General features: G+C 44.8%; 1 protein-coding gene across 2 annotated transcripts in view; it reads left to right on the forward strand.

Annotated features, from left to right (window-relative positions):
• The window catches only part of COL5A3 (collagen type V alpha 3 chain), a 125,740-nt gene that overhangs the window by 79,506 nt on the left and 18,891 nt on the right, over nucleotides 1–27,343 (forward strand). For both annotated transcript variants that reach the window (XM_063293983.1, XM_063293985.1), the window contains exons 29-53: nucleotides 696–749; nucleotides 3,051–3,158; nucleotides 3,452–3,505; nucleotides 3,594–3,647; nucleotides 4,684–4,728; nucleotides 6,297–6,350; nucleotides 7,261–7,305; nucleotides 7,694–7,747; nucleotides 10,111–10,164; nucleotides 10,712–10,765; nucleotides 11,808–11,915; nucleotides 12,305–12,394; nucleotides 12,821–12,874; nucleotides 13,141–13,248; nucleotides 14,562–14,669; nucleotides 14,945–14,998; nucleotides 15,190–15,243; nucleotides 15,534–15,641; nucleotides 16,566–16,619; nucleotides 16,719–16,772; nucleotides 18,102–18,155; nucleotides 20,134–20,187; nucleotides 20,466–20,573; nucleotides 21,088–21,141; nucleotides 21,993–22,046. In XM_063293983.1, the coding sequence (XP_063150053.1) occupies nucleotides 696–749; nucleotides 3,051–3,158; nucleotides 3,452–3,505; nucleotides 3,594–3,647; nucleotides 4,684–4,728; nucleotides 6,297–6,350; nucleotides 7,261–7,305; nucleotides 7,694–7,747; nucleotides 10,111–10,164; nucleotides 10,712–10,765; nucleotides 11,808–11,915; nucleotides 12,305–12,394; nucleotides 12,821–12,874; nucleotides 13,141–13,248; nucleotides 14,562–14,669; nucleotides 14,945–14,998; nucleotides 15,190–15,243; nucleotides 15,534–15,641; nucleotides 16,566–16,619; nucleotides 16,719–16,772; nucleotides 18,102–18,155; nucleotides 20,134–20,187; nucleotides 20,466–20,573; nucleotides 21,088–21,141; nucleotides 21,993–22,046 (1,692 nt within the window). The remainder of the gene's footprint in view (nucleotides 1–695; nucleotides 750–3,050; nucleotides 3,159–3,451; nucleotides 3,506–3,593; nucleotides 3,648–4,683; nucleotides 4,729–6,296; nucleotides 6,351–7,260; nucleotides 7,306–7,693; nucleotides 7,748–10,110; nucleotides 10,165–10,711; nucleotides 10,766–11,807; nucleotides 11,916–12,304; nucleotides 12,395–12,820; nucleotides 12,875–13,140; nucleotides 13,249–14,561; nucleotides 14,670–14,944; nucleotides 14,999–15,189; nucleotides 15,244–15,533; nucleotides 15,642–16,565; nucleotides 16,620–16,718; nucleotides 16,773–18,101; nucleotides 18,156–20,133; nucleotides 20,188–20,465; nucleotides 20,574–21,087; nucleotides 21,142–21,992; nucleotides 22,047–27,343) is intronic.

Here is a 27,343-nt window from a genome sequence, read left to right on the forward strand (position 1 = left end):
TTGAGGCTCCACCTGGGTATAAACCCTTGATGACTAGTTCTCTTGGATTTTTATCTCAGTTTCTAGATTGCAACAAATCTGGAACCTGCAGCTGGGTAATAACTTTATTAGAATCAACCCCCCCCCCCAAAAAAAAACAACCCTCAAAAGAGAAGGAACATGTTCTGGTTGTCAGCTAGAGGTGAGCTGGAAAATATTTCATAGCAGAGTTAAAATATTGCCCACATTTGAAATTCATCCATATCTTAGAATCTCCCTTCTTAATAAAATCCAAACATGTTCATACTTGGGGTTTTTTTCTGAAAATTTTCTTTTGAATATTATCTTTGAAGTATTTTTCTGGCTAATAAATTAACTGCTTGTTCATACTCTAAAATCCTTATATTCAGACAGTAAGCCATAACTGACCCGGCTGAGAGTCAAAAGTAGGTGAAGATAATTTCAAATTCAGGCAGGGACATCTTAACCAGCAAGTCTACTAGCCAAGTATTTATATCATAAGAGATGTATATGCTCTTTTATTTGTTTCTTTTCCCCTTTTTTGGCCAATAAGAGCAAAAGTTACAAGTGTAGATTTGAGGTAGAAGGATTTCTGAGTACCATTAAAATGTATGATCTTTTCTTCATATTTCAGCACTAAAATAAGATGGACATATCTGTTATTCTCACGGTTTTGACCTTTTACGGGTTCCTAGGGTGAAGATGGATTCCCTGGCTTCAAAGGTGATATGGGGCCGAAAGGTGATCGGGTGAGCAATGTTCCTCCCAGTATTCCAGTGGCTCTGGAATATGTGGGGAAGCTTTTCAAAGAAGGCATATGCCACCACTGAGGCTATAGAAATTCCTTCCTTACAGTCAGCACTGGTAATAGGAAGTAGAATCTTCTCCTGGTCTGAGCCTTTAACTTGTCAGAATAACTAAAGGGGTGGGGCTTGTGTTGTGATACCACAGTGCTGTTTGCATCACTCTAATCACCCTTGTTCCCCAACAGATACCACTAGTTGGACAACCCGTGGGCACTTACAAATGCCTCAGACCCACCTTTGTGCCCCCCAGCATATCTCCCCTTTTGTTAACGGCAGTAAAACCACCTATTTTCAGCGGCCTAAACTCTTGAGGAACAATGAGTGCATTAAGCATATGCAAACGTTAGTCTACCAATGTTGCTTCTTAACCCTTGTTTGGTGCCCACATCCCCCAAAATACAGTGGCTTATATGGCCATAGCCCCCCTGGTCTTCAGACTAAATGTCTGAAAATGAAAGCCTTTACCTATTAAAAATAAGTTGTCCATGCCTTCTTTAAATCAAGGATAGGGTTCCTATATGCAAGGAGCAGGATGATCGCCTTTTGGAGACCACATGATAACATTGCACAGGATCAAAGCTCTGCTATCCTGTCAAAATCCCTCTTGTCAGCCTCCCAAGCATTGAGAGGCACAAAGGGATTATGCCAGTTCATGTTATGTTTTTCAGTGCACAGAACAAAAGATTTATCATAGATGAGCTTTGGGTGAAAAGGCTGACATTCAGGGAAGAAGCTTTAATCCAAATTTTAGAAAGCCACAAAAGGATTTTTCTTTTTGGAGAATATTTGTCCCACAAGACAGGGATTCTCCATCCCAGTCTTAGATACTATGATCTCTGAGTATGACATGGAGTGTATCTGGGCTGTATCCAAAATGTTCTGCTTGGCATGTGTTGGGATGTGGTCATCCTAGGATGTCAGGTTTGATACATGTTGATTAGCTGCACCTCAGGCTTGTTGCTGCGTCAGTTCTGGTACTCCTCACTCTGCAAGGTTTGCATCAAAGCATCTGCTGCTGCTGAAGGTCAATGAGGTCCTGTTAAATGACCTGGATGTATATGGCATGGTCCAAATTTCCAGCAAGACAAAGACACGTTACCTGCATTTTGTAGCAGTCTGTGGCATCTCCAGCCACCATTTTTTGATGAGATGTACAGTATCTATAGTAAGGGATGCGGTGGCACTGCGGGTTAAACCGCTGAGCTGCTGAGCTTGCCAATCGGAAGGTCGGTTCGAATCCACGTGACGGGGTGAGCTCCCATTGCTAGTCCCAGCTCCTGCCAACCTAGCAGTTCGAAAACATGCAAATGTGAGTAGATTAATAGGTACTGCTTCGGTGGACAGGTAACGGCGTTCCGTGTAGTCATGCTGGCCACATGACCATGGAAGTGTCTACGGACAAACGCCAGCTCTTCGGCTTTGAAACGGAGATGAGCACCGCCCCCTAGAGTCGGACATGACTGGACTTAATGTCAAGGGAAACCTTTACCTTTACCTTTACTACAGTATCTATACAGTTCAGGACAACAAACAGAATTTCCAGTTCAATAATGTTTTTTCCAACTGCATATTACTTCCACAAATGTGTTTTTCTAAATTTAAATTTGGTAAATAGTGGGAAGGGAGCATTTGTAGAAGGAGACTGCTATAGAGTTTAGCTTAGCTTTGCAGAACTCACAGTTCACCCCTTCAGAATCAATCTTGCTTTCTCTGGGTTGGAGTTGTTTCAGAGACCAATTGTGAGGGGGAGAAAATAATCACAGGAAGAAAAATCAATGGGTGGGTGAAGGGCCATCCGCAATTTTCCCATCCATTGATGTTTCCTTGCAAGTGGCCTTGTGTTACTGAATTCCTGATATATATATAGCTTTGTTTATCTTCATTCCCATTCATTGGCAGGACTTTGTTGTAAAGCACCTCTCTTTTTCTCTCTCTGAGACCCCCGTACACACACATACATGCAGTAAACTCCAAGGGTAGAAAAATCCCAACTGCCTGGGATTCGTCCCCCCCCCCCGCAAAAATGATTGATAAAATAATACAAATACATTTCTCCCTTAGGACAATTGCGCGACTCAGATTAGTGTCAATAGTTAGCGTATGCAGTCCATTGTATCATTCTCTGAAATGACTGCAGTCACAATGCATGGATGTCTCTGAATTACTGGGAATGTCCTTTGAAACTAGAACTTTATAGCCATCACGATCAGCCCAACTCTTTTAACTCTTTCATTCTTTTAACAGGGTGATGCCGGCCCATTGGGCATACGTGGTGAGGATGGCCCTGAGGGGCTGAAAGGGCAGGTGGGACCTGTTGGGGAAGCAGGTTCACTTGGCCCAGCTGGTGAGAAGGTGAGCTTTCAGGACATAGGAAGCTCTTTGTCTGTCCCCATATTGGTTACTCTGGCATTCAGCAGCTCTCAGAATATCAGGCAGGGGTCTTCCTCATTATGACCTTATCATAAAAGAAGAAGAAAGAAATCCAACCCAGGAGACTGTGTATCCAGGGCCTGAGCCCTGTTACTAAGTTGTGGTCCCACTCATTGATTGCAGCAGGAATTTGTTTCATACTTTCTCCACTCGCAAGGGATTGTTTGCTATAACCCTGGACACACGTAGGCTCTGATCATCTCCTTTTTCTGCAGGGCAAACTGGGCGTGCCAGGTTTGCCAGGTTATCCTGGCCGCCAAGGACCCAAGGTGAGCAGGAGGGAGATGCTGGAGTCAAGGAAGAAATCTTGTCCCAGCCTATCCTGCCCTCCCCTGAGACTGGGTTGTTTTTCCACAGGGTTCGACTGGATTCCCAGGGCCCCTAGGCCTCCCTGGAGAGAAAGGCAAACGAGTGAGTGAAACTGGGAGAGAAACAGGAAATACATCTTGGAAGAACTAATGAGGTTTTTTCCCAGTCTCCAAAGATTTGCAGAACATGGGAGAGGAGGAGGAGGAGGATATGGGAAGAGGGGAGATTCAACAAATGGGACTGAACTGGGAAAGGAAGTATGTGAACCCCATGTCCTTTTTGAAGGTACCAACCATGGTTTAAGCAAGAGGACTATTCCCTCGTCTCCCAGAGCTCTAAACCTGCCGGAGGGAGATCTCTGTCTTGCGGTCTCCTTGTGAGGAGCAACCGTATGGCACACTTGTGGCGATCTCAAGTCCTCTCCGTGTCCAGAGAGGAACAAATGGGACTGCATTGCAGCCTGGATCTTGCTTTCTTTACAAAATACAAATGCATCAGGATTTGGAGGACTGTTTGTCCTCCATCCCTTGACACATTTTATCGACTCATTTTATTTGCTACAGCAGTGCTTTTATTTGCTAATGCTCGCACTTCAGCATGGATCACAGCAAGGGAGCACAGTCTGAGGAACAGGATTACCCAATTATCAGCTGTTTGCACTGAAATCAATCTGAGTGGGAAATGGTTCCCTACTTTCAAATATTCTCATCAAACGTGACTTTCCAGTTTGGGGTTTGGAAGAATCATCCTGTTTTGCATTGGATTTTTTTTTGGTATCTGGTGGTACACTTGCTAGATAAGTGTTAGCAACCATAACCAAGGCATATAAAACAGAAACCTTAATTTTAGGCAAATTTTATCCAAGTTTACATTTGAAATGTCCAGATGTTGACTATTTGGCAGATATATTTATAGCAGTATTTAGCATTTCTATTGTACATTTCAAGTTTAGACCTTCATTTCAGTTCTTCTGTTAATGGGCAGTGATGCACATTAAAGTCCATCCTAGAGGTGGCATGAGAGATAAAGGGACACTTGGGCATCTCTCTGTAATGTGCCATTTATGCCTGGTAGTAGTGTGTGTGGGGGGCCCTTGAAATCCATCTTACCCTCCTTTCCTGTTTTCCTTCTTTCCAAGGGCAAAGCTGGCCAGGCAGGGCAGACTGGACAACGTGGTCCTCCGGTGAGCTTTCATCTAACAGATGCTAACAAAGTCCCAAGGACTCTCCAAGGAGATTTTTTTTTAATGTTTATCAACAAAAGGCTGATATATATGCCCTCTGGCTAGCAGAGGTCCTACGTTAAAATTTCACATTACCTCATTCCGCATCCCTTCACTGAACAATGAATTACAATGATGCAAACATCCTGATGAGAATATTGAGACAGTGGAAAAAAGGATATAGTGCAAGTGCAATGCTCTAGGGCTGTCATATTCCTTATATGACAGTGGGTAGCCCTGGGGTCTGCAGCATCTTTTCTGTCTTTCAGACATCATACCAAGCGCTTGTAATATTGTTCCTGGCTCTGAATAGAGGAAAGGGAGCTCTTGTATTTTCTGGAAACCCATTACGAGGAGAGTGGAAGAAGGACAGTTTATCTAAAATGCTTCCCATGGATTGAGGGATTTTGAAAAATGGACTCCGTTAATAGCAACAGGGTTAGTGGGAGGGCCAGGAAGGAGCAGCATCACCTTAATTCTGTAAAGTCATATGTGACTGACTCAGTTAAAAAATTGTAGTTGTTGGACTGCCCATGTTTATGTGTCTGAAGGCCGGGAGAAGTATCTCTCTTAACTTCAGATATCTGGAAAAGAGAAAAGGTGCTTTTTGTTGCAACTCCCCTACCCCTCTCAAAAGTATGATGGTTCAGCTAAATTGTCATTAACAGAGCCAAGCAGTATTTCTTGTCTCTTCCCTTTCTCCCATAATATGCCAATGAATGTAGTAGCCACTTGGGCCATATCCATTACAAAGCTCAAATTAATTCAGAGGAATCTTAGTTCAAATCCTCCACATTTGAATTTGCTTGCAGAGGGTTGAATGTATATTCTCATTTGAATTCCCTCACTCAGTGTTCTAATTATGAAATTATTGACATTTTTATAGATAGAAAAATGGGGGAAAGGGGAGAAATCACAGGAACGTGTTAAGATTAAATGGCCCATCCCAAAGGGTTGTTCAACAAAGCCAGAAAGCAGCAAAAGAAAATGTCATAGGTATCAAAGTCATTGAAATATCCCCCCCACCCCCCAGTTTCCCAAATAAATTCTAAGTAAACTTAAATTTGGGATTTGAACCCTTAATTTTCCTCCTTTTTGCACTGGGTAAAGTTTCACTCGAATGAAATGAACGAGTTGTCAGTTTTGAAAAACAGAAACATGCCTTTAGTCTGTGTCGTCTTCAGCCCATATATGATTTCTCCAACCTTGAATTTGTTTCTTTTCCCCTATTGATTCATTCTATAGATAGAGGACTTGTCCCTGTGGCTGAAGTATACATTGTTATTGCAAAAACCAGTGGGGATGTTATTTGTATTGCTACCTTCCTCTACTCCAGACTTGGCACACAAGTGCTGAAATAAGAGTGAGGGATCCTGAATTCTGGGAAGTACTCAGGGCTTTGCTGCTTAGTAAATAGCCCATATAATAATGGTAATCCACCTCTGTTCTGGGATCTCGAAAGCCTGCTTCAGCTCCAAATTTCAGGTTACAGACACCAATCTAAAGCTGATATCCTTTCCCCCTTCCAGGGTATGCCTGGTGAACGTGGCTTGCCGGGATCTACAGGGAAACCAGGACCAATGGTATGTCTGTTTTCGGTACGATGTGCATGGCCTTGTACATTTCTCAGTGCAGAGTGTGGTATATGCATGTAATCACCTGTGGCCAGTGTGCCAACAGAGCACAGCCCTGTTCAGCCTCTTTTAATGTGTTAGGCCACTATCTCAAATCAAGACTTTAAACATTTATTTATTCTTGGATTATGTCGAACGTATTTTCTAAGGAACACTCTCAGGCGTATAGGCCTGGCTGCCTTGAACCCTACCTACTCACAACTTTCTGATAAAATTATATAACTCCACTAGAACTGAAGTGGTGGTTGTGCATCGAGAGTCTACCGAATTACATTATACAAAAGGGTTGTATAGATTGCACAGATTGTACACCTTTCATCCACAGGTGCACGATTTCATTTTCAAATGTTCCCACACATTAAGACTAACACCATTGGAAAAACTGTAAGAAAGCCCCCCCAGACAGAACTAAGGAATCACTAATTTCCTTGTCTGTGGGAATATTAGCATGTATGGGAGAGGCTGATAGATGTATCTTATTTCTAAAACCTATCAGCTGCTCCCTAAGATGCCAATTTTCCTATAGACAGGAATGTTTGTGGAGTAACTTTAAAAGATGCTGTCCAAAATGGTATCTCAGGAATCCTGGACTGCCCAGAGTCATGCTCTGAGTGGGATTGGTGGTGACTAAATTTGATATATATATAAATAAATAAGTAAATAAATAAATAAAATGTGGTTTACCTGACTATGTAGATGAGTAGCAGAATGCCTAGGCTCTGGTGTACTTCGCTATCTGCACTGATGCCATGCTTGTGTTTGTCCCTGCTATCTTGTCAAGGTAGCCCTTGATGTTAATTGCAGTCAAAATCTGGAGGGTTTTTTCCCCCTGTTCCTTAACCAATATCTCTTTCTCCAGGGTGACTCTGGCCATGATGGTCCCCCAGGGACTGTAGGAGAAAAGGTAAGATGAATGATCAAATCCCTGCAAATGAAGGAAATCTGGGGACAGTAGCCTCAGTTTCTTGCTTTGGCAAAAGTCTGTCTCAGGAAGAGAAACAATGACATCATAAAGGCCATGATATCTTTGAGGCTGTTGAATCTATGGAGAAGTCTCCATGGATCCAACAGTCTCAGTAATAGCATGCCTTTATGATGTCATAGCTTCTCTTCCTGAGACAGACTTTTGCCAGAGCAAAAAGCAAAAATCTCTACATAACAGGTCCCTGTATAGTCTGTGGGAAGAACAAGAACTGACTTCAGAAATCTAAATATTACAATGTGATAAATGGAGCGGGGAGGAGAAGGATAGGAAGTTAGAATATCTCACAGTAACTTTTCTTTTTCCACAGGGTCCCACTGGGCCACAGGGGCCCAGTGGATTCCCAGGATTAAAGGGGCCACCAGTAAGTAACCCACTGCTCCTTTTGCAGAAATTTCTACTTATCTAGAAACAGGAAGAGATAAGGATCAACATCCCCACAAAACAGTTGTGTATGAGAGAGCAGACTGTCCTTTTTTATTATTATAATCTAGCCAATAAACCTTTACAGTTTGAATTATACATGGATAGAGTGCAAAGTCCAAGTTAAAAACTTACTGTGTATTCAAAGACTTAAGCAGTCAATACCACTTACTGTTCATTACAGGACACCTGTAAGTAAATAAACTCATAGGTGCAGAATTTCAGAGTCTTGGTAGCCTTATATTTTTACTTGCAAAATAAAAGAGATTTGATCTACTTTGCTGCAAAATAGTGGCTTGGATAATTGGTTGTTGGCACAGTTGGTATTATGAGGTTGGATTCCAGCCTGCCTGCCTGCCCGCCCCTAATGGCTAGGATTGCTTTTGTAAGGCATACAGGATACCTAAAGGTTTAGATACCTAAAAGACTGCCACCAGTGTCAGATTTTGGAGAACCTAAAGAATGGCATTTGAAGCATGACTGTATTTGAATCCACCTCCTTTATTTTTTGTTGCCATGGGCATTCATTTTGACCAAATTAGTTTTACCTAAAACATATTAATTGCACAAAGGAGATGAACCAGCATAAAAATTGTGGGGCATATTTCTATCATAACAGTTTAATAGCTTGACATGTTCCTTTAAAGCTGCCTGGAGGGGACTAGGTGGCAGAATTTATTATTAGATCTTCTTTAATAAGGCTCTTCTTTTCAGAGCTATCTTATTCCCATCTCAGCCTCAGTAGGAGAGCTCTGGAGGGCAGTCTTCACATTTCAGTCTCTTCTCCTTCCATCTTCATGATCAGAACTCTTGAAAAAGTGCAGTCCTTGTCTGCTTTTTGAGGACATGCAATATTTTCCAAATTTCCCAACTTTTTCCCCTTAGAAATATTGCATGCTTATAACTATTTTATTAGGTCTGGCTCAGTATAGCTATCCATCTATGCTGCATTGTGAGATACATATATTTTAAATAGTAGCACAATAGATGATGAAGAGCGGTTGCAACTGTAAGACCAATCAAGTCTTCATCCATAAAGCTTCTACAGATTTTCCTTCGAACAGTCAAGTGTGTGTCTATGTGTAGAATATGTCTGCATAGCCCACAAAGGAAGCCTTCTAAAGCCTTCTAATGTGCCCTCCATACACATTAAAGGAGAATTCTCATCATCCCAACTAGCATGGAGAATCCACATTGCTGGGAAAGATAGGGCACGAAGTTAAGGAAGGTAACTGCTTTAGGGGAATTTCTGGGGCAGTAGTATGCCCTGGGTATCCCTTGACTTGGACAGAAAACATTGTGGCTCATGGATCTATCTGAAGTACTAAGATAACAGCATGGATGCTTTCAACAAATCACTGCTAAGAGGAGGAGGATTGCTGTCACAAAATGGTTGCCATTTTGTGTTGCAAAGCAACTTTTTACCAGAAGGTAATCTGATGAGATTGTTTCCCACCACACCCTCATTCTCCTGCAATGCTTCCTCCCATTCCAGCTTATCTCTGTCCTTTTTTGAGGCAGCTGGGCAAACCTCTAAACATACTGCTGAGCTGCAGTCATTGTACATTTTCTACAACTGTCTAGGGGACTTGGTGTTATTCTTGTAAAGAAAGATGATGCTGGAGGCAGGCAAACTCAGGAAATAAGAACCACTTGGATTTCTAGAAAGAGAGAGAGAGATCCTTGAAAGCCTGTCAAAACAGTTCTCCAGATCAACTTATACCTAGTGTCCTGACAGCCAGGAAACACACTGAGACAGGGAACTGGTCTCTAATGTTTATTGCTAATACATAACAGTAATCCTAACAAACTGAAGAAGCGTGGGAAAAACCCAGACATATAAACCCCAAAGGTTAAGGCGGTCCCGATCTGTGTCTCTTTGAATGGCTGACCAATTCCTCAGTGCTACGCATGCGCTTAACAGTCTGGATGGGAGCCCCCTGCTCGCCATCCTTACTCATGACACCTAGCACTGTTAAGGTGGAATTGCTCTGAGCCTCTTGTGTTTTTCCCCTCCCCTGGGCCAAGGAGTCTTTTTTGTAATGGCCCAACTCCCTCCTTTAACACTCTTGCTTCCTCCTCTGTGTTCCCAGGGTCTATTGGACATTCCCTCACAGAATCTGACATTTCCTTTACAATATGCCAGTTTTTCCATTGATTGATTGAGTTTGAAGAGTTGCAAATAAATAAATAAATAAATAAATGATGAAGTTAAGTGAGGGAAGGATCCTGACAGGCACCAAATTTAGTGGCTTTGAACAGCCCCTACAACCTTGTAAAAAAATAATTATTTCTGTTTGGAAGGGTCCTGTAGGGAAAGATGGTCTACCAGGACATCCGGGCCAGCGTGGTGAGCCAGTAAGTATTAATGTGAGCTCCACTCAAGGTTGGTTCTTGCCATATGGTGCCATGGATAGCAGCCTACTTTTCCGCCTTGTCCCCCTTTGCTGATTTCTTGCCTTGGAAATTTGTCTGACTGCCTTCTCTATATTTCATTAATGGGCTCAGCATTCTATCGTTGCCTCTCCAAAATGATTTTTACTTCTCCACTGGCTGAAGGAAAAAAACGTCAGTCACACCTTTTTCTCCACAAGTTCTAAGATGATCACTCTTGAAAACTGTAAAATAGCCAGCTAGGTTTCAGCTATACCCCTGTTGTTGGGCACTGCATTTTGGCTTGTCTTACCTGATACAACTCTTCAGATATGTTGGACTTCAACTCCTAAAATTCCCCAATCAATCTGGTTAATGGCCACACTGGCTGGAATTCTGAAAGTGATCCTCCAATACGGCGTGGGAATTGCTGGGCTCCTGGATGAGCGAACCATGAGGGAGATCTCCATGGGACTCCTTAGTTGATATTCATGTCATTTTGTACAGTGATCTTCCTTTCTCTTTTCTGTAGGGATTTCATGGCAAAACTGGCCCACCAGGGCCAACTGGAGTTGTGGGGCCACAGGTAAAGAGGTTCTTTAGTTCACATATAAATAATTAAAACATGTATTCATAATTAAAACTGAGCAACCTTGGCTGAGACATTATCCTGGCAACTAAGGTAGCAGTGAGACCCATGTGCAAGCTTGATATATAAAATTAAGAATTTCCTTTTTGAATTTAGTAGATGCTATACATGAAAAAGGTTCCAGAGTTTATAGCTACCACAGTAGGATATATAACATTTTTTAGAATGAGGGCTATATTTGATCTTTGAGTGGTGTTCTGGGGGCCTGCTAGTGACAGTCGCACGATGATGTTATTGTACACTTGTTGTTATTTTGACATCATTATATTTTGTTACAGATGCCACTAGATCAGGGTTAATTAAGTGCAATGATTATTTCCTGTGTATTCTATATTTAATTGTTCCCCCTTCTTTCACATTAAATGTTTTGAAAACTGCTGGAGGTACATTATTCCTGCTTTCACCCCCTCCTTCCAATACCGGGACTTGAAATCATCTTTGGGACTAGAATTAGGGAGGCAGAAAACATAAGGAAGTAAGGTTTAGCTAAACATGAAGTATCCTTCCTAGCAAGGGGAGCTGGCAGCAGTGGAATAGGCTGCTTTGGGAGGTGACTTTGCCTTCTTCACTGAAGCTGTTTGAGCTGGACAGCTTTCCACCACGGATACTGTAAAAAGCATCCTCCACTGAGATCTTTGATTAGCTTAAATGATGTTCAGTTTTCTTTCAAGCTCTTATGGGCTTCCCTCCTTAGTTAATATATAGATACGACAGCTACATGTTATACGGGAAACCGTTAGATAGCTTGGGGTGGAAGCGTCAAGCCTTCGGTTCAGTAGTGTAGTCCAGGCATAGGGAGGAGAAGAGATTGACTTGCTTATTCCCTCCTTGGACCCTTATTGAGCATCTGCTGAAACCTTTCGAATGCAGAACGGGTGAGCTGAAGAATGACCCAAAGCATTTCTAATACTCCCATAGCTACTTATTACTACAGAATTTAACCTGCTCTCAAAAGTGTTGTGTCTTCTCTACATCACAGGGAAACACAGGAGAAACTGGCCCTACGGGGGAGAGAGGCCACCCAGGCTCCCCTGGTCCTCCTGGAGAGCAGGGGCTGCCCGGCATTGCTGGCAGGGAAGGTGCCAAGGTGAGCGCTTGTAGGTGCCATAGTCATAAGCAAGGGGTGGGGGCAGGTGAAAAGGAATGGATTTCCCTAATGCCACTGAGCATCCCTAAACCAGTATCAGCATTGACCTAAATGGATTGCCATATATACATCTCAGAAGAACTGTGTTTTAGTCCTAGGGAAATAAGCATTCTGTACTTCTGTCATATTCAGTACAAGGATTAAGAGCTTAGCTTTGCATAAACCCTTTGTGGGGGGACTGTAGCAAAGCACATGTGCATCCATCCACCTGGGGCCAGTAATGAAAGGAAACAATTGGTCGTGTCTAAATTGTGGCAGGGCCAGTGAAGTCATCCCACATCAAAACTGTTAGAAGTATCTGCACAGTAATACTAGATCTTTACTTCTAGGGTGATCCTGGACCTAGTGGTATCCCAGGCGTAAATGGTCCTCCTGGAATTAGAGGCTTCACTGGAGCTCGTGGACCTGTTGGAGAGACTGTAAGTGTTCATCAGACTCATGGAAAGGAATCAATGTGGACCTTGATAGTCATGCCAGGCATGGAACAGAAGAAAGCTCTGTGGTGCGCCAGGCTGATATAATCTAGCTGGGTTATCTGGCTGGAACCATCACGTTCCATATATTGTTCCTCTAGTTGCAATTTGCTTGGAATGAGCAAGGTAGGAATACTGTGTTGTGTATGCCTTGAGTAAAAGATTCCATGGACCAGTTTCCTTGCTGCTATTGGAAACTGGTTTTTAAATGAACCTTTGCTCTGATCAACCACAGTGAAGTTCTCCTGTTCCTGCCTGCAGGTTTGTGGTCTAAGAGATCCAGTACAAAAGAAGAAAGAGAATAAAGAGGGAAGATGAAACTTAGGCGTTTCCATGCAAAGTCATCTTCCTCTGTTTTACTTCCCCTCACAGGGACCAACTGGGCTGAAAGGAGCAGAAGGACCACCTGGTCCAGCAGGCCCCGTGGTAAGCAAACTGGCATCTTCCCATAACATCAAAAGGAAGACAAGAGACATCCAACATGTGGTGGAGAGAGAGGATATGCAAATACTCATTATCAGTGAAGCGAAGACACCTTTACTGCAGCAAGATAGAGTCTTAAACTCTTGGTAGTGATGTGGCAGCCAGAATTAATAGGGGTAATGGCAAACATGACTCAAAGGAGAGGTCTGTATCAGAGATAACTTCAGATAAGAAGAGATGGGGTCCATAGATATATTCCCTCTTGACAGGGTTCTTCTGGGGAGCGAGGCCCCTCTGGAGCAGCTGGAGGCATTGGACTACCAGGAAGAAAGGGTAGTCTAGGACCGCCTGGACCTGCAGGGGAGAAAGGAGCACCGGTAAGTACAAGCCACTGACTTGCCATTAGCGATCAGTTTTAAAAACAGACATTCACAGCTCCATTAACACGCAGACCATGTTCTTGACCTAAAGAAAGGCTGAACTAGGAGCTTTGGGAAAGGAAAGTCATCTAGTGAATGCCTATTATAGCCTTCCCCAGGTTCCAGAGGTGTCACGACTCCCTCTCTGCGATGAGAATGTAGCCCAGCTGGTTGGAGAGCTTCAGATTGGGAAGCACAGCTTAGAGAGGGTTTTAAGATGAAACCAGAGGATCCAGGGCTTGAGCCATAATAAATCCTTAAGCACTGATTCTTTCACTTCCAACGCAAAGAAATCCTCTGCTCAGATCCATGCGTGGCATCACTTGCTCCATCATGGGTCTGGCCCTATCCAATGTGAGATAGTATAAATTCAGCCTAGCAACCATGTTGGACTTATTGTGCATATAAACATGTCTTCCTCCTATTTCATCACTTTTTCTTTTAGTCTTTTTGATGGAGAACAAGCCTCTGCATTTCTTAGTGTACAAAAATGTGCACTTAGCCAAGTTTTAATTAAAATCTGAAAGAAGTGTCCCTATCAGATTAAAATACTACTCGGAAAAAGAAAACTGTTGCAGATAAAAATGGATTTAGGGAAGCCAAATAGCAAGAATGAATAGTACGAAGAAGTTTTCCAGATGTCCACTCGTATTATTAAGAAGTAGTACTGTGAGGTTAATACTTGCCTTATAAATTGCCAATTTCAGCACTTTAAGAAGCAAACTGTCCATCAGAGCAGGACAACACATGAAACAGTGGCACTTTTGCAAGCTTTTGGCTGTAATTTCCCAGTATAAATAATGTCAAAGTCAAATGTGAAGATTTGTTAGACTGGAATCTGCTCATTAGGTCCCAAGCTGATTTGTAGAAATTACTATAAGTAAAATTGAAAAGGAAAAAATCTGGCCATTACTGGCCCATGCTGAGTATTTATCTCTTATTCCTCACATAAAATGGGGAATATTAATTGATTGGTTGCTGGCAATCCGATTTTTATGCTGCTTTGTGGCCACTTTGAGAGTTTTGTATCAGCATCCTCAGTCTGTAATAACTCAGATGTAGAGTTGTATGTCTGTACCTTATATATAACTTGTGGACTGCAGTGGATCTTTGAGTGCCAGCATCCAGTTAGTGAAATTGAGCATTCTAAAGAAAGTTTATTCCCAAAGTGTGTCTAACTAAGGTTTCCATATTTTCTGTGCATGGTCAAAACTGCTTTTTCCATAATAGACAATTCGGTTCACCCCGTTCTTGCATTTGCTTTTTCCCAGGGTGATCGAGGACCAATGGGTCCAGCTGGTCATGATGGAATCCAAGGTCCACTGGGGCTTCCAGGCCCACCAGGCCCACCAGGACTTGCTGGAGAGGATGGTGACAAAGTACGGGACCTGCATTTGGCCTGATTTTAAAGGAAGTGGGAGGCGTACTGGGTCCATTCAACTGCATAGACCAATCTTTGTTTCCTTGGCAACACATGGCTTGGCAACAACTTTACTGAGATTTCCCTAGCAATTATTTCCATAGCTGGCTTCCACAGCCAAGGTTTTAGTCAGTGGGACAAACGTTCCTGAAAATAATCGCTGCAGTGATGCTTTCTCTGCTTTATATGTTTCATTGATTTTTCTGTCCTGTCTCTTAATGTGTGTGTGTGTAGGGAGAAATGGGTGGCCTAGGACAGAAGGGGAGCAAGGGGGACAAAGGAGAAGCGGTGAGTTTGAAGGAGAGCACTCAAAGTCTTTGATGTAACTTCTGACTATTTCCCTTTAAACCTACTCCCACATTTGCTTGCCATTTCTTTAGGGTTGGACCAGGGAGATTTCTTAAAAAGATTGGAAGGGCAGGAATTCAGCACCAGGGACAGGGGAATGAGTGTCACTGGTGTTCTTTCTCTTCCCACAGGGTCCCCCGGGACCTACTGGGATCCAGGGTCCTATTGGGCATCCAGGATCTGCCGTGAGTCTTACCATAACATTTAAAGTTTTTTTTTTTCCTGAGATGTTTGTCTTTCTTTCAAGTACGTATAGATCATTTCCTTTTAAAGTGTTTGTCTCTTCCATGCACTGTTCAGCTCCTCTCCCTTATCCCTATTTTCTTTATTATGATGTTCCTGCTCATGGTAGTGGTTAAGATCCTGCCTGGGTAAACTGCTTTCCATTCTATTGCATTTATCCCAGATTTTTGGCTCTCCTAGAGAAGTGCCAGATGAGGACCTGTTAACCCTTAACACAATGTTTTGCTGATAGGGAGCTGATGGGGAGCCTGGGCGCCGAGGGCAACAGGGCATGTTTGGCCAGAAAGGAGATGAAGGAACCCGTGGATTTCCAGGTGTCAGTGGCCCAGCTGGTTTACAGGTGAATATGAGAACATCAAACAGCCTTTAAGGCAGGATTAAAAAAAATCAGATTTCCTTTTTCCTCTTTCCCCTTTCCTTTCCCAGTTAAATCCTGCTTTCCTTTGGGAGTTGAAGACAGTGCATACAGGGATTACCCATTTTATCTTCATAACACTGTGAAGTAGGGTTGGCTGAGAGATAGTGGCTGTTAACTCACTTAGTGAACTCCATGTTTGAGTAGAGACTTGGACTTGGTTTCTCCAGTCCCAGACTAATCCCTTAACCACTATGTGATATTCAGTGGCTAGCTTTGCACAACTTGTTTAGGCAAATCAGCTAAAGACCTAGCAGCTACATTCACACAACATGTTAAACTTCAGTAATTTAAGACTTGGGTAGCTTTGTTTTGGCTTAGTGTTATGCAAACACGATTATCTTTAGATGGTTCATTAGACAATGTATTCTGCAAATTAACTGTTGAGTTAATAGCCAAACATCCAAGCCCCTGAAGTTTAGATATGAAAAGTTTTTGGTTGATATTCATAGCTAAAGCCAATCTTTCTTCAGAATGCTAATTGATATGCTGAAAGTTGATATTTTGGGAATCTGATCCTCCAAATATTGAGGATTAATTTAAAGTGGACAGACATTAATCATAGTTTGCTGACATCTGGAATGCTAAAACATGTCATTTGAGCATTTCAGATTTTGGTGTGGTTACACAATCATGCTACACAATTTGCATGTCTATGCCTACACTGATCTTCCTACTAAATCTGAGATTTATTCCCAATTATTTAAAAAAAAAGAAAAAAATCCCTATGCAAATTTCAAATATACTCTTTAAATCTGAGCATTGTCCAGAAGACAGGAATAACAGAAAATGAAGGGAATGCTTTCTACTGGTCACTGTAATATGTATATGTGTGTGTTCCCCTGACAGGGAATGCCAGGGCCCCCAGGTGAGAAGGGCGAAAGTGGTGATGCTGGCCCAATGGTAAGAGCCATTCATTTCCTCTCTGGCTTCACCTTTGACCTTGTCCTTGATTTTACTGCCAGGATCACTTATGAATCTTTCCCCTTGTCTCTTCTTTAGGGCCCACCTGGAGCTCCAGGGGCCCGAGGCCCACAGGGTCCCAGTGGTGGAGATGTGAGCAATATTTCTTTTCCTGTGTAAAGCAAAGGGGGAGAAGGGCCATTTCAGACATTTGGGTATCCTGGATAACTCAAAACCACATTCCCGTCTTCCTCTTGGGAAGGATGGAGGCATCAATATGTGCACAAGTATTAGGCTGATAGTTTTGAGTAATCCTTTGGAGATGTTTTGTTTTGTGAGGTGTTGCTATACATTATATGAATTGGTAATACAGTTGTAGTTGGAATATTGGAAAGACGTGTTATGAAGTGTTCTTGGTTGAATATGAAAATATGGCAGGCAAGAGAAAATTCAGAATATCTGTATAGATCCAATTTACCACATTAAACCATATCCCAGATATTTTCCAAGTCATAGACCAGGGCATTTATTCATAGCACAGAGTTCACATGTTCATTTTACATGAAAGCTGTTGTGTAATGTATACACTGCATATTGAGTAATCTCCTAAATGGAAATGATCTGCAGCCATTGACTTTGTAACAATGATTTCAAAACAATTATGGTTACGGTGACCACATTTTTTTTTCATTTATTGATTGAGTTTTATACCATTACTCATTCTAATAGTTTTAGATGCAATATAATCAGAACCATAAAGCATGGATGCTCCTGGGGATCCTTGCAGGTCGAAAGACAGAATAGAAAATTAAGAAGTAAATTAAACAGGCTAATGGGTATTGACAATAAACCCAGCATATAGATTAAACTGATAGAGACAGAAAAAATTAATACAGTCATGAAACAAATTCAGTCTTCCCTTTATCAATAGCAGCTCGAAAGTAGGTCCATGCAAATGGAGCAACTGCCAAAAATGGTTTCATGTGTCTCCATGATGTGCAAATTTGATGGATGGATGGTCCCACCAGGGAAGCATCCCCAGGAGATCTCAATAGCTGTAGCTATTGAGCAGGTAGATGCCTAGGTAATGCAGCATGTCAAGTAATCTTATGAGGATCCTTGAAAATAAATTTAGGTAAGTGCCTGGGTTCAGCAGCATCCATTAATATGTAGGGCCTTCTGATGTGCATGAAGCACCCTGCATGCAAAAAGAGAAGCATCGCTTGGTGTCAGAAATGCTCTGGCTGTTAAATTTCACAGCATCCAAAGATGATAAATGTCAGTGAATTATTTGGTCTGGAGCTGTGGCATAAGGCAATAGGGGATGAGTAAAAACCACAAGGCAACAGATAGCACACAGATGCAATATTAGTTGAAGAAGGAAGAGAATGCTTTGAGCTGTTTGATTAGATAGACAGCTCAGCAGTTAACACTTAGGGCTGGGTGTTTTTTCTGAATTGGTTGTGTGTCTTTTTATTTTAGGGCCCACCAGGTCAACGTGGTGGGGTAGGCCAGCCTGGTCCTGTTGGTGAAAAGGTGAGGCCAAGAGAGGATATTTCAGGTGGAGGGGTAACCCATGTAATATACAGGTGACTTGACCCAACAGGGGCTAGGGAATGTGAAGCATTTGGTGTCAGAATTGGGGAGCTTGGGATTTTTCTTGAGGGGAAGCAGTCACGGTGCAGGAAGAGGGAATCTGTGAGGTCAGATTGTGCTTCTAAGTTCTTTCTATCCCATTTTTGTATTAGTTTGTGATCTCCCTCCACCCCCACCTCCCAAAATATGCATGAAAATTCATATGCCTTTCTCGTAATAGATGCATGTTGGTAGGCCATTTAATCTGGTGTATTTTGAAACACTACTTTCATTCTATCCACATTTTTGGATGCATTTTTGTTGCACATAATTCCTTTTGTTTGGAAATGGCATTGCAAAATTTGAAAAAGAGTATACCTGGAAGGAGATTTGTGTTTTAGTTCATGTGCTGGCTTGGAAAGTGCAAGTGGGATAAGTCTGCATTAAAATACAAAGCCAATGAATTAATGGCCTGTCACTATGAGATGGTTTTGGAAGCAACACCATGGGTCGCAGCATTTTCCCCAGTACATCCACGCATCTGCAAGGGAAAGGAAGGTTGTAATTTCCCCTTAACATTTGCATACATGCTCTTTTCTCTGGCAGCCTAGAATTTTGCTAGCAGCAGATACATGGAGCTTTGAGTTATTCAAGAGGAAGCAAATTCAGTGTTGTAGCAACTGTAAATAGGAAGGAAAGAGAATATGATGGAAGCTGGAGGTATCAAGAGGTTGGTGTATGCCCACTGTTGACATATGCTTTGGCTATCAACTGGTAGAGGGACAATTATGAAAAGCATTTTAGCTTGCAGAGCACATCTGTAGACAGGAAGCTAACAAAAGTCTGCATAATAATAGATTTGGTTTAGCTAAGCAAAAACCAGAAGAATTCTGCTTACTTTATGAACTGAACTGTGTAACAGAAGAATGAGTGGAGGAATGATGGGCAGGTTAGAATGGCATGATGAATAAATTGAGTGTCAGATTAAAAAGACAGTTCTAGATGGGAAAGGAGGGGCAAAGGCTAAGAGGCTGTGTAAAACTATTTCCAATTACTACTTGTCCCAGGTGTTGATATGCTCCTTAAATAATGCTTAATCTTGGAACTACTTGGGTTCTGATTTAGGTGGATTCTAGGATCACCGTATCTGGTCCTGTGAGCTAGCTTGGAAATTCAAAGTCAAGAAAATAAAGATGAAAGCCCAGTAATTCTCACAGCTCAGTAGGTGGTGGAGACTAGTTATTTTGAAGATCACTACAGGAAATCTAGATCCAGTGACTTCTAGGGACTCTTGGAGTTCCTGGATATATCACAAGCTGAATCTTGTTCCCTTGGACAGTTTCTAACCAGAAGGGCTCTTCTCTTGGTTAGAAACTTCCATCTGTGGTCCATGATTTGGAGAAAATTGTGTATTTGGAATGTTGAGAGTGTATTAGAAGTGTTCACATAAAAAGGTGCCATGGTTTATATAGCTAATAAAAACGTTCACCAAAATCAAATTGACAAGGATGCCCCTCACCATCCTATTTGGACTTCCCAGATTTTTCCAACTGTCCACCGTGCCATTTTTTTTGGGGGGGGGAGGGTGTGGAGAGGTGATATACTTCCAAACAAAGCATGGGCTGCTTTCAGCTGCTGTTTTTGTTCTAAAAGTGCCTTTAGGAACCAAAGGCAATATTGGAAATAAAAGATCATGCTGTAGTTATTTTTTTTTCAAGTAAAAGAATATTTAAAGAAAAATGGGCAGGCAGCTTGGCAGAGACTAATGAAGTGGTTCATGGGTAAAAACTGTGGGAGTCCAGTTTTTAGAAATGATATTGATGGATACATTTTAAAGTGTCTCAGTGTACATTTCTGAAAACAGGTCTCAAAGACAACATGGAAAGACAACATGGCTGGATTGTAGATTCATTCTTTAATTTTCCCCCCCACCTTCTAGGGTGAACCAGGTGAAGCAGGGGACTCTGGACCACCAGGGGAGCCAGGCCAGCAAGTGAGTTTCTGAGTTTTGAGAAGGAGAAATCAAATGTGGTGGTCTCTCCCCATTCTTTCTAGGGCACGCTACTTGGAACCCAATGTCTCCCTACACTAGATAGATCTCTGAAGTGTTGAGTCACTTGATTACATTGATTTAGAGCAGAGATGTCACTCCCCTCTCTTGGATTAAGTGAGCAGCTTAATTCTAAGGAGGATTTAATGAAGATATACTCTGGTGGGAGTCTCCCATCACAATAGTAGGAGACTCTGAGATATATCTGTGTACATTCACAGGGAGTGAAAGGTGATGTTGGTGAAAAAGGAGATTCTGGCCAGTCTGGAGCAGCAGGGCCACCTGGAAAAAAAGGCCCCCCAGGAGAAGATGGATCCAAAGGGAACCTGGTGAGCTAATGGTTTCTGAAGTTCAAAGTGGCAACAGCTATTTGGTCCTATCTCTTGTATGAAAAGATGTGTCAGCTCCATCTCAAACGACACATAAAATGACTCTATGGCCTTATTGACTATCCAGTTCTAGAGGAATGTTCAGGAAAGATTCCACAGCTACTTTGATTGGGCAGCAGAATGAGCACTCTCATTTTGTAGTGGAGCGGAGTGAACTGCATCTCTTCAGAGAGTTCAAAAATTGATATTAATTAGTAAAACTGGAAGAGACCACATGGATGTCTGTTGCAATCCACTAGCACAGTTGGGATAATTCAAGATGAGTGTTCTCCCTGTTCAGATCTTAAATTCAGGAGGTGTAGAAATCCACAAACAAGACGAACTGACATAGCCTTCAATTGGTTATATTTTCACTTAGGGCTGAGGTGGAGTAGTTTCCTTTCAGCTCTGGAGAACTGGTATTTCATGGGAATGGGTCTTTCTGATATTTATGGCTTGCATCTCTCCATCACAGGGTCTGATAGGATTCCCTGGTGACCCAGGCCCGTCTGGAGATCCTGGTCCTCCTGTGAGTATCAGCCTTGAACTGAGTCACAACACTGTCACATTTCATTTCTGGCTTTGGGAAATGATTTGGTGGGGTAAGAAGTAGGAGAAAAGTTTGAAAGCCACCACTTTTTTTTTCCTTAGCTTTAAGGGCAAAGAGAAATCTCAAACTAGAATCCTGCTCAGATCCTGTCTTTCATACGTTTAATTACATGAAAGCTGCAATATTCTTTGCTCTTTTTCTTGAGAGGAACCCTCAAGATCTAGGATTTGCTTGTTTGCCTTTCCATCTCTTAGGAGCTGCTGTTTTTTAGATTTCCAAATGACTAATCAAAGCTTTATTTGGATGCAAGAGAGGCAAGAGCTTGCTCCTTTTTGTGTTGGGATGAGTAATCACATAGAAGTGGGATGCGGAACCTGTGGCCTTCCAGGTGTCACTGAATTATAGTTAACAGCAGCTGCAGCCAGCAGGTCCGGTGATGAATTATTCTGGGAATTATAGTTCAGCAAAATCTGCAGAGGTTTCTTATCCATGATTTAAATAATAAAAAGGTTTTAGTTGTATTCCTGATGCATATGAGTAAGGGTTTTGGAGATAAAACTTCACTTGGATTGGGAAGAAGCCACGGTTTGATGAAGTTAACAAATTGTTTAGGAAAAAGTTCTAAGGGTAAAGCTCCCTAAATATCCTGATGAGGTCTGAGCACGGTCAATGGCTACAGAATCTTGTTTCAATTTGGAATGGGGAAGTGCAATTTGGTGCCTAGAATGCAGTATGACAAATCCAGTGACTGAAACCCTGAATTGTAGCACTCATTTGTATTCTCTATACTCAGCATCTGATTTCCTCTGCTCCTGTCTTCTTCTGCGCAGGGGCTGGATGGAGCTTCTGGTGAGAAAGGTGGCATGGGAGATCCAGGACTTGCAGTAAGTATAGAAAACATAGTGGGGGAGAAACAGTGCCTCCTACTCTGTAGTGGTATTTTTGTTCACTTTTTCAAAAAAAAAAAAAGTGCATATCGTACCTTGATAACAATAGTATATATTGAGGCTATATAGGCTTTTTCACAGAGCTTTGGTTGTTTAGAAGAAGCAGAGAAAAGGCAAAGCAATTCTGAAGGAAATATAAAGAATAGATCTCCAACGGAGTAAGTGGAATTAAGAATAAAAGTAATGAAATTGTTTGGGATGAAAGTGAAGTGAGAGACGGCTGGAAAGAGGATGTTAAAGTTGTACGGGAATGAAAGTATTATGTCAAAGAGTAAAACTGAAATGTTTTGAATTTTACTAAGAAAAATGTTAAATTATTGATGTGATTTACTTATGGCGAAGCTGTGTGTGAAGACTGCATCTGTGCCTGATAATTGGAGGAATGTCATATTTTTTTCCTGTACAAAGGGAAAGATTGCTAAACTGAAAGCAAAAACTGCAGGGAGATTAAGCATGTGAGGGAAGTGTTTGGGAGAATTCTGACTGAAAAGGTATGAGAGGTGACAATGAGTTAAATCTGGGTAATGTAGCTCCATGACAAGCAGGAGGAATACAGACCAGAGTTTTGCTCTACAGCAGGTTTGTCATGCGCTGCCTACCGCTGAGTAAAACACAGACACTGTTTCAGGGGAATCAGGTTCAGGTTTATTTCAGCGTAGTGCTGGATCAGAAAAAGCTGAGAGTGAAGGGAGCGCGCCGGTGCGGGGTTTAAATACCCCGCGCCGGTCAGCGCCCCCTCACTTTGGGTTGCGTCACCCCCCCTTTGTCCTGCATGCTTCTGTGCCGGTAGGTGAAGGGTTGCGGGGCCCCTGCTGGTGCCCCGGGATTGCCCATAATCTGTTTCTTCCTTCGGCCGGTGATTGCTGTCAGCTGGGCGATCTCCGTTGCGCTTTGCTGACAGCTTCAGGTGTGCCTCGTGATCCGCCCTGTCTTTGTCTTTCCTTCTTCCTCTTTTGTGTCTTGATGGCTGAATCATCCGGCCGGGGTCTGTGTCTGTTGTTGTGCGAGCTTTGCTTATCTTAGGTCCCTTCCTCTGCTTCCTAGGTATTGTCATGTGTGCCGTTGTGCTGATGTCTTCAGCTCAATGGCACTCATGACATACTGCCCCCCGTCCGAATAGTGCCCCCCCCCGGCCTTCCGGTTTTCCCGGGAGAGTTGTCAAAAGTTTTTTTTTTTTTTTTAATTTCCCACCGGAGTGTTTTCGCCCCTCCCGTGTTCCGCCCTCTACCTCGTGTCCATCTTTTGGGTGTGTTCTGAGTGCGCATGCCTCGACCACACCCTGGGAGTGCGCATGCCCCGGCCACACCCTGCTTGTTTGGCTCAGTTCGTCGTGGGAAGAGGCGTGGCTGGTCGGGTGCTTTTCAGCTCCAGGTAGGAACCTTATCTTTTTGCATTGTGCGATCGCCATTGTCATGTGTGCATCCTGGGCGTTGCCCCCAGGCATGCATTGGTGACCAATCGTCACTCCCTCGTGGGCCCGGGATGGGGGGAGGGTGAGTCCCGGGGGGGGGAGGAGGTCTACTCAAGTCACGGGCTTGGGGGGCCCTTTCCCCTGGGGGCGCGGCGGGTGGGTGGGGGCCCGCGGGGAAAAGGGTGTTCAGGGGCCGGTTCGGCTTGGCGCCCCTTTGGCTTGTCAGGGTACGTCCTGTGGAATGCCCGGGTCAGGTCTGGCGCCTTGACGTGTTGCGCTGCCACCCATTCTGGGTGGGGGAAGTGTTTCCACCTTACTAGGTAGTGTAGTGTTCCCCGTTGACGGCGAGAGTCGAGTATGTCTCTTACTTTGAAATGTTGTTGGCCGTCGATCATCACTGGGGAGGGCAGTGGCGTGCTTGGGTGCCATCGAGAGGTGGTTGCAGGTTTCAGGAGGCTGGTGTGGAATACCGGGTGGAGTCTCCGTAGGTTGTGCGGCAGGTCCAGGCGTATTGCCACCGGGTTCACTATCTGTGTCACTCGAAGCGGCCCGATATACTTAGGCCCCAGTTTTTTCGAGGGTTGAGGTGACTTCAGGAATTTGGTGGATAGGTAGACCATATCCCCTGCCTGGAACGTTGGTTGCTGGCGCCGGTGCTTGTCGGCCTGCTCTTTGTAGGCCGCCTGTGCTTCCTTCAGCGCTGCCGTGATTATTGGCCACGATTCCGCAATCTTCCATCCCCAGTCACTAGCATCCACTTGGGGTCCCGGGGGTTGCAGTAGCTCCGGTATGGGTACGAAGTCGCGCCCCAAGACTACTTCGAACGGGGTTTTCCCCGTGCTTGTGTGGACGGCGTTATTGTATGCGACTTCTGCGAACGGGAGCAGTTCGACCCAGTCGTCTTGGTGGTAGTTGGTGTATGAGCGTATGAATTGTTCTAGGGTGGCATTGAGGACCTCCGTGGCTCCGTCCGTCTGGGGGTGCCAGGCCGTGGATAGGGCTTGTTGGGTCCCCATCAGTTTTAGGAAGGCCCGCCAGAATTTCGAGGTGAATTGTGTGCCCCTGTCGGGGCATGCGGGACATCCGTGTAACCTGTACACGTGTATAAGGAAGAGTTTGGCTAGTTGCTGGGCGGACGGGACCGATGAGCAGGAGATGAAGTGGGCCTGTTTCGAAAAGTAGTCTTTCGCCACCCAAATGGCCGTTTTCTTCTGGCTGGGCGGGAGATCTACTATGAAATCCATGGAGATTTCCTCCCATGGGCGGGAGGGCTCCGCCACCGTTTGTAGAAGTCCCGGGGGCTTACCTGGTGCCCGTTTGGCCCTGGCGCATGTCGGGCAGGACGCTACATAGGCTTTCACATCCCGTCTCAGCGCGGGCCACCAGAATTGACGTCGTGTTAGATGCAAGGTCTTTAGGAACCCGAAGTGTCCCGCTTGCTTGGTGTTGTGTGATCTGCGCAAGATCACCTGGCATTGCGAGTCCGGGACATATATTCTGCCTTCCCCCCATGCCAGGTCCTGTGCCATCGTCACCTTGTCGGGGTTTGCTAGTAGCCAGGGGTCGGTTTTGAGGGCGGCGGTGAGGTCCGCGCGTATACCCCCTGGCAGTTGCGGGTGGCGCCGTCTGGTCACTGGTTGCCCCCCCGTCGGTTGCTCCGTGGAGTTGGGCTGCCTCCGAGCGCCGCTCCGGGTAGTCACAGCCATCCCCAGCTGGGAAGCGGATAGGACCGTCCCGATCATATCTGGGGCGGGCTCTTCATCTTGGGGCAGTCGGGAGAGGGCGTCAGCCAGGAAGTTCTTTTTGCCCGGCATGAACTTCAGCTGAAAGTTAAAGCGGCTGAAGAATTGGGCCCATCTGACCTGTTTTGGGCTGAGGCGTCTGGGCGTCCGGAGGGCCTCAAGGTTCCGGTGGTCCGTCCAGACCTCGAATGGTTGGGTGGCTCCTTCCAGTAGGTGCCTCCATGTTTCTAGCGCCGATTTTACTGCAAAGGCTTCCTTCTCCCACATGTGCCAACGCCTTTCTGTCTCTGAGAATTTCCGTGACAGGTAGGCGCATGGTTTCAGGACTCCTGTGGGGTCCTTTTGGAGTAGGATGGCCCCCAGGGAGAAGTCTGAGGTGTCGGCTTGGACCACGAACGGCCGTTCTGGGTCCGGGTGCGCTAGGGTTGGCTCCGTGGTGAAGAGCGCTTTCAGCCTGTTGAATGCGATTTGACACGCGGGAGTCCAATTTAGTATTGTCCCTGGGTTCTTGGCGCGCCGTGTGTCCCCCACCCCTTTAGTTTTGAGGAGGTCTGTTAGGGGGAGGGCTATCTCCGCGAACCCCCGTGCGAATGACCTGTAAAAATTCGCGAAGCCGAGGAAGCTCTGGAGTTGGCGCCTATTACGGGGGCGTTCCCAATTCACCACCGCCTCGACTTTTGCGGGGTCCATCTCTATGCCTTCCCCGGAGATTCGGTACCCCAGGTAGTCTAGGCGTGCTTTATGGAATTCGCACTTTGAGGGTTTGGCATAGAATTTCGCCCTTTTTAGCTTCTCGAGGACTTGTCTGACTAGGGTCACGTGCTCCTCGTGCGTCTGTGTGTAGATGAGGATGTCGTCTATGTAGACCAGGACCCCTTTGAACAGGTGTTCATGCAGAACCTCATTGATGAGCTGCATGAACACCCCCGGGGCCCCTGCTAGTCCGAATGGCAGCACTTTGTACTGAAAGGCGCCTAGGGGGCAGTTGAACGCAGTTTTCCATTCGTCCCCCTCCCTGATTCGGATTCGGTAGTACGCCTCGCGAAGGTCCAGCTTGGAGAATACTCCGCCCGTGGACAGGTGGGCGAGCATGTTTTTCACGAGGGGTAGGGGGTATTTATTGGATAGGGAAGCTGCGTTGAGGCCCCGGTAGTCGGTGCAGAGCCGTAGGGTGCCGTCTTTTTTCTCCCGGAATAAGATGGGCGCTCCGACCGGTGAGCATGCCGGCTCGATGAAGCCCCTCTCCAGGTTTTTATCGATGAACTCCCGGAGGGTTGTCATCTCCTTCGGGGTCATCGAGTAAATCTTCGGCCTAGGTAAGGGGACATCGGGCAGCAGGTCGATCCTACAGTCCGTCTTGCGGTGGGGGGGGTAGTTGATCAGCCTCTGCCTCTCCGAAGACCTCTGAGAAGTCAGCGTATTGCTCAGGTAGGTCTTCTGGGGTAGCTATGTTGTCCTGGATTGCCGCCTCTGCCCGTCCCACAGTGCGGTTGGTCCTGCCCACCAGAACTGGCGCCTGGTACGCGCCGTCGTCGAATTGGAAGGTGCGGGTCTTCCAGTTGATGCGCGGGTTGTTTGTCGCGAGCCATGGTATTCCCAAGACTACGATGGGCCGCCCGATGTGGGTTACTACAAACGATGTTCGTTCGGTGCAGGTGCCCATTTGTAGGGTGACCGGCTCGGTCTGCATCGTGGCTGGTTTCCCTCCCGCTGTTGAGCCGTCCAGCTGGTGGAATGCCAGCGGCGTGGGGAGGGGGAGGCAAGGTAGGTCGAGCTTGGCGACTATGTCGGGGTGGATCAGGTTTTTGGAGCACCCCGAGTCCACTAGTGCCGCGGTCGTGGTGGCTCTGTTGCCTGCGGAGAGCTTGATTGCCGCCATTATTATGGAGCTTTCGTCGCTCTGTCAAAGTGATTCGCGCCCCTGTTCCACCACCTGCCTCGCGGCGCGTTTTAGGGCAGGCGGGGAGCGTTTCCCACCGGCTGGTCTGGGCCTTCGGCGTCCTCCCCCCCCAAGTAAGCGTCCCATCCTTCGTCCGGTGTCGCTGTGGCTCCGGTCATTCGGCAGTGGGGGGGCGGCGGCA

This window comes from Candoia aspera, chromosome 2 (genome assembly GCF_035149785.1).
Source record: "Candoia aspera isolate rCanAsp1 chromosome 2, rCanAsp1.hap2, whole genome shotgun sequence".
Taxonomy (NCBI): domain Eukaryota; kingdom Metazoa; phylum Chordata; class Lepidosauria; order Squamata; family Boidae; genus Candoia; species Candoia aspera.